Here is a 12,102-nt window from a genome sequence, read left to right as displayed (position 1 = left end):
CACATCTCAGAGGCAGTGAGTGGCACAGACAGGGTGCTCATTCTTTTTAAATATTGTATTAAAAACACACCTCTCATCTGAATAATTCTGTTCTGTTTTCCTACAACTTGTCTATGATTCTTTCACCTGGATTAGTGAATACATATTAGTGAAATGCAGTGTTTACTGTAGTGTTCCCATTCATTATTAAACACAGAGTTAAAGCACCATCCAAACAATACACAATACACTTCATTCTGTTATCATCAGGGTGCTCCACAGACCCTGAAGGAGATGGATTCCTCCCTGAAGAATTCCAAATCTATGCTGAATAAACAGAAGATGAAGAAGAAGGAAACATGATCAGGCTGTTTCATAAGTGGGAAATATGGGACAAAGGAAGCTCATCCAAGGTCACACAGGAAGTTTCTGGCATACAAAGGAAATGAATATTGAGCTCATGAATTTCAACTGTTGCATAACTAATAAGGGACATCCTCCTGCCAGTCTCATTCAGAACCGTTAACAGTTTCATCCTACAACAGAGCTGTGTTTGGGTTGGAAGATTTACCTCACACAAGAAAACAGACTGACCTCACAAGAGAAAACAGATTTACCTCACATGAGAAAACAGATTTACCTCACATGAGAAAACAGATTTACCTCACGTGAGAAAACAGATTCACACTCAAAGCTGCACCTCAGACAGTGACTGTGAGAGGCCCTGCAGGAACAGCCTCGTCACCAGTTCCAATTTACCTTCAGGTCATCTGGGATGAAGACTTTGCGAGCTTTCTTAATCATGGGCTGGGGCTTCAGCTCCTCTTCAGAGAACTTGCGCTTACGAGGATCAAACATCTCCTGGCCAGGAATGCTGGAGAGAGCAAGATCTGCAGGGTCGGGTTCGTAGCCGACAGGGACTTGGATAGTCTCAGGATCAATGGGACTCGGTGTGTTTCGGTTTGCTGGCAAGATCTGACCTGCAGAAATACAGATAAATACAGTCATGTCAGAAAAGTATGTAAATAATAGCACTGAACAGGGATTTTAGAAGATCTCCACACGGTTCAAAAGCAATGATTCTTTAAGCTTTCCCTGAGAATTCGGTATCTGTGTTGCTAAATATCACATTGTCTGTTCTCTAGGGTGCCTGTTCAGATCCAGACATGCTCATACCTTTATATTCCTATTTCCAGCTGCTAATCTTGGATGCCCACATAAGATCACTTCATCCAACACCGAGTGCACTGGACTGCAGGCAGAAGATACATTGCTCCAACCTGTGCCACTTCAGTAGGATCCCATCCTCAGGAACAAGTCATAAGTACTCTGCTTCAGATTTACCCACCACACTGCAACCCTTCCTGGTTATCTCATGCACAGATTTCTTCACATACACCTTTAGGGGGATGTTTAGTTTACAATCAATCAATGTACAGTTTTTGCCATGGACAGCATCTCATGAGAGTGTACTTTCAGCTGTGCTGAAGCACTCCAAGAAGACCTCTATCAATTCTCTGTGAAATCCTACCAGTGATATTCTAAAAGACAGTGAAGGAAACCAGCAACATGAAAGGCTACAACTCCTTAAAAACGCTCTGCAAAAATGAAAGAACACTTACTGATACTGCATTTCTTTTATGATATATAAAATCTAATAAAAAGGAACCTAACCCCAGAGAATGAATGCTAGCCCTCCCATTTTTTTTTTTTTTTTTTTTTATCTTAGATACAGCCTTCAAGATCCCACAGCACCAATTCAGGCACCATTCCCACTAAAAATCCAATTTAAAATCTCAACCAAAGGTTCCAAAAATAGGATCCTGAAGTCAGCTGCCTAAACATGGACCTTCCCTGGGGGCAGAATTTTCAGAAGTTTTCACATGCCTCAGAAGTAGAAGCCTCACAGACTTCAGAGGGAGGACTTCTGATTGAAGCAGATATTCTTTTATAATTTTGGCTATTTGCTAATTCACTTTGACTTTAGCCATCTGACGGCTTTTATAACTACAAAAACATCCTGTGACTGTGTAATATTTCCTTTTTTGTGCCCACATCTGCAATATTTAGGGTGTAAAATGGTAAACATTAAATGTCATTTCTAATTCCAAACCAAGGTCAGCGTTAACAATGTAAGTTTTATTTTAATCTAGAAGATCGTGGCAACAATATTGGAATCACATGGAAAAGGCACCAGGGAATTGTGTTGTGCAAACCAGGGCTTGCTAAGGGAGAGCTTTGTCTTTTGTAACTCCTATTTAAAGCTGATAAAATCAGCTTTCAGGAAAGGCTGGTAATGGCTGGGGAGAAGAGAAAAGGAGGATCAAAGTTATTAAAATATGTATCTACGGCTATGGTAGAGGAAGGGAGAGGAAAGGATGCTGCTGCATCCTATTTAAAGGATGAAACACAGGAAAGGCTCCTTTAAATGCCTGCACCAGAGCAGCCAGGTACACAAATACACAGACACATCCACACACAAATCGGGCAAATTCTGTAATACAGATAAAAATGAAGCAAGATGTGAGAGCTGAATACTTTTACATTTCTGGTGAGCACACGGGGTGTTTCTAAAAGTCAAGTGGATTGTGAAATCTACCCCAGCTTTCCAATTGCCCCACGCAAAAGAGCCTGTATTTAAATGCTGCTGAAGTTCTTGATACACAGTATAAGTTTGCATATTATCATTTATCTGTAACATGCCATATTACACAATTACATGAGCTCTGTAATCATTGGCCTCAAGAAATATTACAATATCACTCAGAAAAAGGGCAAAAATACTCCTTTTAAACATGGGAAATCGAGGCATTGCATCTTATTTGCAACAGCAAAATAAAGAGTGATGCATCTCCACGGTGACCTGGGAGAGGAACCTACGGCAAACAAGATCCTGCCTGGCTTCCTACGTGCACACATTTCATTCATCTCCCCCAGCCTAAGGAGCTTTCACAACTCCAGAGCCAACACAGCCCTTCAGCAAACACAAGATGTCCCAGTGCCAGCGTGAAGCTCGTTCAAGGAGAACGCTGTTCTAGAGCAAAGCCTGAACAAACCACGCACACACCTGAACAATGAGGAGCACAAAGAGCACTGCCCTGTAAGATACCCCTACAGCCACATGGCACACACCCCTCAGCCCGTGTGGGCCAACTCTCTGTCCTGCCATGCTCCTGCAAACCATCAGGAGCTCCCCTGAGAACAGAGTTAACAAGCCCCGAGCAGAAGAACCAGCACTGCCTCGCGCAGCGTTTTACGTGAGGCAGCTCCTGGCACTCGGCATCTTTTTATTTATTCAATCAAGTTTTTGCCAGTAATGCAAGCCAGGAACCTGTCTTCATTAGTTTACTGGCCAATGGCCACGGCATCTCCGTGGTGCTGGAACCCTCCGTAACCCAAGACGACGGCGTGGGCAGCGCTGGCCCTGGCACTGCTGGCACTGCTGGCACTGCAGGAGCGCAGCGGCCTCGCGTTACATCGCTCCCCGAGCTCCTCTCCCTGTGTGTGCACGGCCCTTCTCGCTGTGCCTCCTTCTGCCAAATTCGTTCTGGGTGTTATTTTTATGCACTAAAATTCCTCGCAATCAGAGGCAGGTCAAATAAGCACAGCGATCTGAGCGTCATGTGCCCGGCAGCCGACTAATCCTCGCATCAGCAAACTTCCCAGCTGTCACAACATCCAGAGAAAAGGGCTGGTAAGAGGCTGTGATGCACAAGGAATCAGCCAAGGAGGAAGCCCACTCTGCCAGCTGCCAGGGCCAGGCAAGGTGAGGCACCTCAATGCCCAGCACTGGGAGCCAGATGCCTTTGCCAGGCTCTGTGTTATTTAAACACTCTGTGCTCCCAACCGCGGCCAAATTTTCTCAGCAGTGAAGTGGCTGGACTGTTTAATGTGCTTAAGCTTTGTTCTCAATGGGGGCTGACGACTGCCAAGTGTTTTGGAAAGAACTTACCCCTCTATTTAAGTTGCTGAAATGAGAGCTCTTAAGCATTGAGCTCTTCTGGAGATCCAGCTGTGGGGTGGTGGTGGATGCAAGCCGGGAACAATTGTTAATGGAAACTTCCCCTCATACCACCCTAGTGATGTGTCTCAACCATGCCCTGGAGAGACCACAACTATGTCAACACTGGCCTTTTGTCTGGGGCCTTTCCCACTTGTAGAGCTCCACTCAAGCAACAGGGAGTATGCCAGGACAGACACAGCCTCAGGTGTCTCCTGGCAAAGGGATCAGCAGGTTCTGACAACCCCAGCAGTTACAGCTGCCCCAACGTCTTGCCTTTGCTAATGCTCTTGGTGTTGCTCTGGCAGACATGAGCAATAGCAGCAAATTTTCCAGAAAGAAGGACTTGAAAGAAAGTTGGCTGTTCTAACCCTTTCAGTCCTCCTCCTCCTCTGGGCAGAGACTGCCAGTGAGGAAGTTCAGTGTAATGGCAATATTTTCAGCGTGGCTCCTTGTTCAAAGAGAAATGGACTGAGGCCATTCACTTGTGTCATCTAGGTCACCAAATGGCTGGTTAAAAAAAAAAAAAAAAGCAGTTTTTAATTGCCTGCAATAATTAAAATTCACAATTCAAAAGTACAGTACCATTTTTATATACCCAGAAAAACCCAAATGCTGATCTGGTATCGTGGGGTGCTCAATCATCATATCCTGACTCTTAATTTCCCCTTTTTGAAACATCCCACCTACCAGCTGTGCCCAGGAGAGTTAAGACGGAAATAACCTCTTCAGCTGCACCACTGCTTGACAGGCTTCTCATCTGTACTGCAAGAGATCCCTGGTAAATTATGTGGAACTCAATTTTGAATCATTCAACTCCCATAGAAATGTGTCTGATGCTCAGAAAAATCTCCCTTCTCCCAGCCCTTCCACTCTCCTCATCAGCTCAACAGCTGGCTGGAGAACGGCTCCGAGAGAAAGAAAAGAAAAGGGAGTGAAAATGTTCTAATCAAAATATTTTTCCCTATTTTTTTACACACACTGGAGAGAAATAAAAGAGGAGTTTCTTATTCAATTTATTAGCAGCCCAGAGATAAAACATGTGTTTGCTAATTGTTTTTCTTTATACAAACTGAAGGCACTGTGTGTGTGTCAGTCAGGCTGTACAGCACAGCAGTTAAACTGACAGATAATCCTCACCCAGAGCTGCTCCAGAGGACGCCGCTGCTCTGCCAATGTGTTTTCCAAACCAGTCTATCCCCTTGGCAGCTGGCCAGCTATTTGGGATAGTTCTCTCACTCCAAATCACAGCCTGTCCCAGACTAATCTGTCATCCAATTCTGCATTAACTCCTTCTGCCTCCAGGAAAAGCTCTCTCACTGCAGAACACACGGCAGCAGCAGCGAGCAGGGATTGAGACAGGCAAAAATCCCCACAGGCAGCAAAGTAAAAGGAAGATTCTTGAGGTCAAGACTTATCTAAGGACAGCATCTTGTCAGGTTATCATTCCTCACTTACAATATTAAAAGTAATCTTTTATCTTCCTATCTAATTTCCCTGCTATCAGGATTTTAGTGTCTTCCAGAAACCAAGCCCTTGAGGTGGATAAGCCACACGTTATGACCCTCCAGCCCTCACCTGGAAGGACAAACCCAACCACTCTCTGCCTGGGGGTGAAGAAGACACTTTCACCTCTGGGTGTGTTTATGTTAGCACTTATTAGAGGAGCTTTATTTTCTTCTCAGGCAACAGGAGATCAGTGTATTTTGTCCAGGGCTCCAACCCAGCACAGACATTCCTCTATTTCTTATCTTAAACAAACTCAATTCTGCCGAACATGGGGTGACTGCAAACACTTCCTGAGGAAAAAAGGATCTTAATCCAACGCAACCACAACATAATTCGCTGCTTTTAACACACACTCAAAGACTGGCACATGAAAGTGTTTTGAAAATGTGTACTTTTTAAAGATATCAGCATTGTTTACAAACCTTGTGCATTTAATTACAAAAGAATTGTCATTTCCCCTCTCAGCATTGTATGCCTCCTGCTCTGGGCCTCTACAGTATTATTCCAGGCAGGACTGGTAGTCTTATTAAGACTGTCTGACACTTCCCATTAGAGGATGCTGCCTTCAGTTCCTTCTGGCCTTTGCCAGATTTCAACCATTCTGTTTGGATTTCTTGTGTGTCAGTTACGTTTCTGCCAAAATGGTTCTACAGTTTCCCGAAAAAGAGAGGGCAGGTTATTTCATGGAATCACAGAATCATTTAGATTGGAAAAAACCTCTGAGAGTCCAACTATTACCCCAGCACTGCTGACTCCACCACCAAACCATGTCTTAAGTTCCACACCTACACAATTTTTTAAATACCTCCCAGAGCTGGTGGCACAACCACTTCCCTGGGCTGCCTGTTCCAGCTGTGCCCACGGTCAGGTTGGGAGAGAAGGGGGTAATTTCAATAAGTGATTGAACTCAAAGCTGAGAATGGGGCAAGAAAGTGAGGAAGGCAAGGATGAGGGAGCCTGGTAGCCAAAAAGGAGAGGGAGAGCTTGGGAGAGGGAGGCTGTTCCAGCAAAGGCTGGGATGAACAAGTTCAGCAGAACAGCATCATCGAAGGGAACAGGGCAGAAGAGTGCCTGTGCTGATGGCACAAACACAGCTCCACATTCCTGTGTCCCACAGATCCTGTTCAACAAACACTGAAGTGCACTGGCAAAGCTCTCTGTCCCCCTTCAGCTCCTTACAGCGAGGGTAAGTTGTCATCCTCCACTCAGTCCGAGCATCAGGACACTGTGGGGTGGCTGCCAGCTCTATTCCTACACAATTCCAATATGTCTGTTGTAAGAGTGGCACATGAGAAAGTCTAGGTTGTTTTTTCAGTTTGCTTTTAAGTGCAAAAGCTGTTTAAGATGCACGGTCGTGGTTGCAACAGTCTTTAAAGTTTCAATAATATACTGTCTTTTCCAGATTCTTTCCTCCTTAAGGAGTCACTTGTTTGACCCATTTTGATTTACCCAAATGAACCCTTATATTACTTGCCACAAATTATTCCAAACTCCTGTAGAAACACAATCATCAGCTTTTTAGAGGTTCTCTCCAGCACTGACAACTATTGCACCTGTGTGCTTCACAGAAACTACTTTTTAACCCACAAGACTCCCGTAAAAGAAGGGGCAGCACTTCTCTTTGCAGGTGAAGGACAGAAGTAGAGACACTTTAAATCAAAGATCCAGCCCCTCAGGTTAGCAGATGTTGTAGGCACTGCCTGCATTTCAAATCAACCCTCATTGACTCCAGCTGCAGGTGAGGGCCAGCCACGGTGTCACACTGGGCTCCTCACAGAAAAGGGAAGTAAACACACACTGACACCCTCACATAATCAAACAGCTTGTTCAGAACTCTGCTGAAACTTTATGCAAAGTCCAGTCTCTCCAGACAAAATCCTTCTGTCCTTCCTGCCAGATTTTCCCTTCTGCCCCTGCTGTTCCCTGTATCCTCTCACATCTGCAGTAAATGAGGTCAAGATCCAAGATCCTACAGACACCCACATCCTTCCTGATACGGCCCTGATTCAACCCAGAGCTGGTCTGACCTCCACATGCAGACCAGGAAAAGGGAAAAGAGAGGATATAATGGAATTAAAGCTGCATCTCCAAGCAGACAAGGGAGGGGTTTGCTGGCTGAAGCTGCACACGTGGCCTTCAGACCTTGGAGGGCTTGACTTGCAGCTCCTGCATGTGTTTAACATGGTGTACATGTAACGTTCTGCCCTTCAAAAGCAATAAACAAACAAATATGAGGCACCAGCAGGTAAAATTTTCTACCAGGTCTCCTGGACTCTACTCTTCTGTAAGATCCATCCTGTGAAAGCCCTACCTCGACCTACAGACGGCTGCACTTACTCAGCTCAACGAGGCCCATTTCTGAAAACAATCAGGAAATCAAACTTACTCCCTCTCAAACTACCCCTGCAAGACACCTGACAGTAGCTGTTCCTGCTCTGAACATTTCCCTTGCAGAAGTGCTACAAGGAGAAACAGAGGGTTTGATTGCAAGGGCATTTTAAAATTCTTGAAAAGCATGAAATCTACAGCATTCCTAAATGTCTTTCTGGTTTTTTTTTGTAGGATGCTGCTTTCCTTATAAAGATCAACCAAGATGGCATTCAGCGAGGACAGGGCCTGAAGAGAAGCTGCAGGGCAGAGCATTCACACTGTGTTTTAATTTTGATTTACACTTGGCTTAGAAGCATGTCTCACTTCAAGATGCTGATATTCTCTGGTGCATTGTAACTTCATGACATCCTTTGGTATATTTTCATTAACTGGCAATTCACATATAGTAAGGTTCCTCAAAAGTGCAGTAATTCTTTCTTTTCTTAAAGGGAAGGTCCCAGAAGAGCATCACAATTGTCATCCCTCTCCAAAGGAGATGAAAAGATCCATTTTCCTTTCCTTGGACATTAAATACCCGGCTTTAATAAACCAATCACCACTAGATTTTAGAGAGGGCAACTGCTTGATGTAAAAGCCTGATATGGCACAGAATCATAGAATAATTTAGGCTGGAATAGCCCTCCAAGACCATCAAGTCCAACCTGTGACCAATCCCCACCTTTGTCATCCAGCCCAGAGCACTGAGTGCCATGTCCAGTCATTCCTCGGACACCTCCAGGGGTGGGGACTCCACCACCTCCCTGGGTAAGCCTGTTCCAATGCTTAACCACCCTGGAGTGAAGAAATTCGTCCTGATGTCCAACCTGAACCTCCCCTGGCACAGCCTGAGGCTGTTTCCTCTTGTCCTACCACTAGTTGCCTGGAGACCCTCACCTTGTTCCGACCTCAAATATGCCCTCACGTGGAACAGTGCTCCAAACAAAGACAACACTTCTCCTCAGGATGGGTTCATGCCACTGCCAACGTGCTCTCCAGGTGAGTTCCTCTCCCATTGTTCTCTTTATTTGTCTATCCAGGACAGCTCTCAGCCAGTAAACAGGTCTTGCAAAAAGCCACCCTGTTAATCCTGACAGCATATGCCACCCGTGACTCATGGATCTATCACCCAGTTCTGGTACCCAAGCCCTTCTTGCTTTGGGTGTGTTATCAAAACACACCCAAGTGAGATTTCAGCTGGCATGGAAAGGCCATGTGCAGGAGGTACATTTCCTCTGCCTCCCAATCAGTAGCTTGTGGCAAGCCCGAGAGACAGACAACAGATGCTATCAGCAGCCTTCGGAATATATCCCTCCAGAAAAAGAGGTCACTGGGCAGAGTTACAGCAACTTGAAAATCTCAGCGTCTCTCTTGATCTGCTCTGTGCACACAAATCAGAATTATCTCTTGCAGCCACTTTGTATTTTTAATTTTTTTACTTTTTTTCACTTTCTGTTTCACTAAAAGAAAGTTCACTCTTTACGTGACAATTCATAGAGGGGGATTTGTATAAAATAATCACATTTTAAGAATTAGGGATGCCAGAATGGGAACACGCTGTTCCCATAACCTTCTAAGTAAGCCTGAGTACATTTTATTTTCTCTCTGCCTTAAATTAGGATCCTTTAACATGTTTTGGAAAATAAATCCCAAACAGCAAAACCCAAAAAACTGTATTTGGTTTGTTACAGCCCAATAGCTGCAGAGGTCTAATCTGCCTTTATATACTGGTTTTATTCCCAAGGAGCACACAGAAAGAAAGCACAAGGCTGTATGGTTGTAGCTTTTTCTCTTTTGATATGTTTATCTTCATTTATAAACTACACAGATGCACCAGGCCTGGGTAGTCTGAAAAAGGGGTCAGAGGAGGAGGGGAACACGTCACCGAGGTTTAGGGAAAATTCCAGGAGAACAGGCTGTGGAATACGGATTTTACCTGTGTGTCTGTAACTACTTTAGAGCTGCTGCAAAATACAGGTTTTGGTGGCACATCAGACACACCAGACAAAAACTGGGAACTTCAAAAAGCAAGTCTAATTAAAAGAAATTACAACACTGGGCAAGACACTGTCTGATAAATTCACTGAAAGTGGCAAGAACCTGCTCTGCTGAGGAGCCTCAAAACTCAAACTAATGCCTGCTGAGATTTCTGCACCTCACTTTGACCAGAAAAGCCAACACATACCAAAATATTTGGGTTTATCTTTTAAAAATAGAGGCAGTGATAAAGGTTGGTGATGGAATACTTCTTGGAAGAAATCCTGGAATCCTAATGCTTATTTTCCTTCTATTTTCCTGCTCTGCAAACTGCCCACAGCCCTGGCCTCAGCCTCTGAACGCTCCACTGACGCATGTTCTGAATGCAACAGGCATGCTGAACCTGTGCAGATTGTGAACTATGTCAAAAATGAAATTAAAATGCCCCAAGACACAAAAGTCAAGCCTCCTTCCATTTATTGAGCAGTGTATTTATTGGGATGTCTCCAGGAGGCATCAGGGAAACTCGACTGCCATTTGAGAACTGCCATTTCTTCTGAACTCTTTGCCCACAATTCACAAGTAATAGAGATTTTAGTTTTGATGTCACACACACAGTGTGGCTCTCCACTGCCAATTAATGATAAAAAACATTGATATATTAGGGCAACATATTTTAAAAAATATCAATATAGTCAAAATAAAAATATATTTCAGTGTAAGCTTGAGGCCAACATGCACTGGGGCAAATCACTAATCAGTTCACCGCATATGGGAGCTTTTAAACATGGGTGCCTGCATTTTATAAAGAGACAGAAACACAGAGGACACTGTCCTTTGAAAATCATCATAAAGAGAAGTGTAAGCCAACAGCAGCCTTATTTACAGTAACCATACATTTAATTCAGTATTTTTCTTCCAGCATCCACAGCTGCAAATTTCAAAATCAGCTGCCAATGCAGACATACCCCATGACTTTCATATGATGCCTTGGTTCTGAAACATTTCTTTACTGGAGACCCTTCTACCCCCTTTGGATACATTAAATTTCAGGGGAATAAAGTTCCCTGCATGCTGTGCTGCACTTGGGGCCTCCCAGCACCCAGACAACCAGCTCAGCACCATTCTGACTGAAAACAATGTGCTTTCCTACTTTCACAGGCAACACATCACCAGGATGGAACATCACTATTTGGGGTTTATTTGGGAGAGGGGAACGTGCCAAGGTACTTATTTCTGAGACCTGCAGTCTCTACAACACTTAATAATTCATATTAAACATACCAGGGCCTTATTACAAGCTGATTCCCACAAAAGTAAATTGACTGCCTGGCTTCCTTTTCACACTGGTGGCCATCCCATTCTCTGGACAGGACACCCGTGAGACAGCACAGGCCTCACAGGATTTTGTTGTCCAGGGCTTTTGGGAGGATTTGTGGTGAGGACAGCACAGGACACAACCCTTCCTGTTCTTTCCCTCTTATTCACAGGTCAGCTGCAGGCACAGGCACTGCAGAACTCCCACTGTGTGTCCCTGCTCAACACAGGATGGGGTCTGCAGGAGTTGGACATGTGGAAAAAGGTGTATCTGTGCCCAAATGGAAGGAGGAACCCTGGAGAGCTGGAAAGCACTGCAGGCTGAGGGCAGCAACAATTCATAGGCTTGGAAAATTATGTGGGTTTTACCTTTTACACTCCTGTTAACTCTGATTTTCATGAAGTAGGTGGTGTTGCTACAGCAACTGTCGTATCACATCATTTCTGCTGTCTCTGTCACAGGGATCATCTTATTTTATCTTAAACTCAGATATGCACCTTTTCTTCATCTATTCTAAAGCCCTCTGCATTTTGGATATAAAAAATCATACAAAATAGAGCTGTGTCATATAAATGATTTTTTTTTTCAAATGTAGCAGAAGGAATATAGAAAATGGCACTGACAGATTTATGGTGCTCCAGATTTTCAGAAATAAATTAAGGGCTGGTCTCACGATAAAGATGTTTTATGCCACCTTTAATGTGTTCTTCCTGCAGAAGCTAAGTGTTCCTGTGCACTTCAGCAGAAGTAACTCATCTATTCACAGGTGAAAACATTTTGCTTCCTCATGACCTGGTTATTTATGTGCCTACATTCCACACAACTCACACCCAGCTTAGATGCTGCTGCCCATCCACCACACACAACCTCACCTGCTAAACCTGCAGCCTGGAAGAAGCACCTACTGAAGCAGAAATCTCAACCCATCCTTACCTGTTTCAGAGGGTTTGTC

General features: G+C 44.2%; 1 protein-coding gene across 3 annotated transcripts in view; it reads right to left on the bottom strand.

Moving 5' to 3' along the window:
- Window positions 1-12,102, bottom strand: part of HLF (HLF transcription factor, PAR bZIP family member) — a 34,323-nt gene that overhangs the window by 6,584 nt on the left and 15,637 nt on the right. For all 3 annotated transcript variants that reach the window (XM_029960040.1, XM_029960041.1, XM_029960039.1), the window contains exon 2: window positions 739-959. In XM_029960040.1, the coding sequence (XP_029815900.1) occupies window positions 739-959 (221 nt within the window). The remainder of the gene's footprint in view (window positions 1-738; window positions 960-12,102) is intronic.

This window comes from Manacus vitellinus, unplaced genomic scaffold (genome assembly GCF_001715985.3).
Source record: "Manacus vitellinus isolate BGI_N305 unplaced genomic scaffold, ASM171598v3 scaffold_24_pilon, whole genome shotgun sequence".
In the NCBI taxonomy this organism is placed as follows: domain Eukaryota; kingdom Metazoa; phylum Chordata; class Aves; order Passeriformes; family Pipridae; genus Manacus; species Manacus vitellinus.
This window is presented reverse-complemented; position numbering and strand designations above follow the sequence as displayed.